Genomic DNA, 3,309 nt, shown 5'->3' with positions numbered 1-3,309 from the left:
TGTAATGAATTTCTGTAATTTAAAAGATGGTACTTAATGAGCAAATATTATACACAGCTATTTTAAAAAGGCATCTATGTTTATGAGTGCCTCTAAAATATAGAGAAAAATTAAATCTTGCTTTTCTGATTGTCTGATACACTCAATAAACTAAAATACTTTTATAAAGAGCAGTTTTGTAATAATTATTAGAAACATCTTTTTACCAAAGAAACTGTAGAACCAAATCTCAGTAACCTTCAGGGAAGATAGTAACATTGACTCCAGGATCATCGTCATGTTCAAGTTCTTTATCATTGACTTCAGTAACACATTTGCCACATGCTTTTTCTCTGTTTCTTTTTTTCTTACGAGAATATGAATTATTGTTCTTGATGATTTTCTCTTTGGGATGTAAGTCAGTAATTCTTTCTCTTTCCAAAGCATGTTGTAGGCAGTTGTAAAACCTGCTCCACCATCCCGCTGTGGCTGACACACGCCTACCATGTTCCACGCTCTGCTGCTTGCTGCCAACGCCTGCCATGGTCTGCGTGCTCCCTTTCCATTCTCTTCTTGTTTTCATCCACTTTTTGATTTGCTGCCTCTAGTAGGAAGTCGACATATTCCTCTGTTACCATCAGTTTTCCCTTCTGGCTTAATGGAACCTCTAAGCCACGTGTGCTCCGGACAGCCAACATAGTCTCTCCTCTCTTTCCCACTGTGATGCCCGAGCTCCTGAAACCAGAATCCATCGCCACAGATTTTGCAACTCTCGACCCTGCACATGAGGAATAAGGGGTTCAAATTTCAAAATGGCATCACCATTCGCTTTTTTCAGAGCTACAATAGCATCGCCTTTTACACAAGGCATGTGTGTACCTAGGAGCCAGCAACAGTTTTGTTTCTGAACCTCAAAGCCATGTATATCGAGGAGGAGGATGCGCAGGAGCTGGTGGTAAAACACCATTCTCGCGCATTCAGGAGCTGCACAAGCTCAGCCACATCCTGGTCCACACTGTCCTTCCGGCTGAGGTCCGCTCTGCTCAGACACTGCGCCTTCCATCTCCTGAACTCCGCGCTGCGATCCACGCGGGAAGAGATGTGGGATCTGCCCGTTCCCCGTGGCCCTCGCCTTCCCTGGGGGCAGCCATATTGAAGCGAGGAGTGCGGGGGAAGGTGAAGGCGAATTTCTTTTCTGCTAATGTTACGGGGAGACCCGCGAATGACGACCACCAGTCAGCCAAATTGGAATTTAGGAAGCCTTTATCACGAACTAGAGTCCGGGCTCACGTCTCAACTGACACAGCAGCGAGCAACGAGAGCCCTGACCCACTCTAAGCATGCTACTTTTATCCCCGTCTTAGGGATGCCTGGCAGATTATGATTGGCTAAAAGTTTTAACAAAGAAACGTCACTTATAAGTTATAGAAAAATTCCACTAGTACCGTAACATTTAAAGTTTATACAACACCTGGGTTGGGGGTTTATTTTCAGCTTAAGCAGTCTCTGTTTGACCTGGTTTAGTCTGTTTGTCCTGCCTTGCGGCCACTGGAAACAGTACGTGCCTGCCTGGGGGTTGAGCCTTGCAACAGAACTACTTATGACTAACTGTTATGCTACATTCTTTGTTGTGGGTCTGGTTGCTCGGACCTTCCCTGGCCTGGAGTCCTGCCTCGACAGGGTCTTGCTAGCCATCTGGAGCCCTGCCTCCACTGGTCTTGCCGGCCACAACACTAACAGGTCTTGGTGCAGTTGGATTTTCTTTTTAACATCCTCTGCAGTGCTGGACCCTGCAATGAGGTTTTGAAGCTGCGTTTTGTAGCCATCGGGGGCATTTCTTACTAGTACTTTGACTATCCCTTCTACATCTGAATTTTCCCATGGCGTGTTCAAATCTGGTTTATTGAGGCTAGTTAGAATCACCAGTTTCCTTAATTGGGTCTGTAATTGTGTAAGAGATTCTGGAAACTGTCCTGAAGACAGGTCCAGTGATGGAAATGCTCTTCTCCATGCATCTCCTATCCAGCTCCATAAGGATCTGACTGTATCTGAGTGCTGTTCTGCAGTTTCCCTTAGTGCTGTTTTTAACTTGGCCAATTCTAATGCATCTTTCACTGCTGTGAGTTCATCTGCACTTAACATAGACATGTGGCCTCAAAGTTCATATACTTTTACAAGCCACTCGATGTCTGTTAATTCTCCTTGAATCAATAGTTTTCTGAGTTCTGCTAGTTCCTGCCTTGAAAGTGAGGTGAATTCTACTGATTGCTCAGTTGGTTCATTTTCTGATTTTATTACCTTCTTTTTTACTATTACTGGCTTGCTGGAGTATTTTGCAACTACCTTCTGTGCTAGTGATCGACCCTAGTCAGTGTCCTCCTGCAGGGGATGGATTGTTTGTAGTGATATTACTGCTACCTCTTGTGGTGGCGCTCTTTCTATTATTGGAATCAGATTGTTAGGATCTACTATGTTTTGTTTCCGCCTCACTCAGCACCATGCAGAAGGTTCAAGACTTCTTCAACAAGCTTTTCAAAACATAGTAGATCCTAACAATCTGATTCCAATAATAGAAAGAGCGCCAAAACAAAACATAGTAGATCCTAATAATCTGATTCCAATAATAGAAAGAGTGCCACCACAAGAGGTAGCAGGAATATCACTACAAACAATCCATCCCCTGCAGGAGGACACTGACTAGGGTCGATCACTAGCACAGAAGGTAGTTGCAAAATACTTGGTCCGTACCTACCAAACGGACAGAATCCTTGTGTATGCGATGTGTCCCTATTGCCGTATGTGGTTTCTAGATGGAGAGTGTGTTAGTTTCCTTAGAAAATTAGGGAGAGTTTTAGCTAGCTTCTTCAAAATTTTGTTCATAAATTAGGCGCTGCTGTAAATTTATTCTTCAAAAAGTTTCATTTTCCTTTTACTTTCAGTTTCCTTTAGTTCCTTTAATTTGAAGGGAAGTTTCGATTTTGGACCCAACGTGGGTGACCCAGTTATGCTCTGGTGTAGAGTCTTCGGATTGGGAATAGGTCGGTTGGTGTAATCTGCCAACTCGGCTCTGCTTGGACAGAGAGACTCCAGGACCCTCATGCATTTGCCATTCGGGAGTCAGCTTCTCCTGGGTATGCCTTTGCGGTGGACGACCTCTGACCCATGACCTTAGAGCTAGTTTGCTTTTGGTTGGTGCCAGGTTAATTCCCTTTACACTCGGTGGTCATTTCCTCAATACTCTGACCGAAACCTGAGTGTTTTTGCCAATTTAAATAATTATCTGCCTGTGCTGTGGAGAAATTTGTTTTGGAATCCTGCCAACTATGCCAT

At 44.0% G+C, this 3,309-nt stretch overlaps 1 protein-coding gene across 1 annotated transcript; it reads right to left on the bottom strand.

Annotated features, from left to right (window-relative positions):
- On the bottom strand, positions 1–2,127 carry LOC118709459 (tRNA wybutosine-synthesizing protein 3 homolog). The gene is given in 5 exon segments (XM_036421543.2): positions 1–446; positions 538–742; positions 745–921; positions 924–1,177; positions 1,718–2,127. Coding segments are annotated over 5 exon segments (1,263 nt in total). The 3' UTR covers positions 1–229.
- Between the last annotated feature and the right edge of the window lie 1,182 nt (positions 2,128–3,309).

This window comes from Pipistrellus kuhlii, unplaced genomic scaffold, assembly GCF_014108245.1.
Source record: "Pipistrellus kuhlii isolate mPipKuh1 unplaced genomic scaffold, mPipKuh1.p scaffold_m20_p_1, whole genome shotgun sequence".
NCBI classification, from domain to species: domain Eukaryota; kingdom Metazoa; phylum Chordata; class Mammalia; order Chiroptera; family Vespertilionidae; genus Pipistrellus; species Pipistrellus kuhlii.
This window is presented reverse-complemented; position numbering and strand designations above follow the sequence as displayed.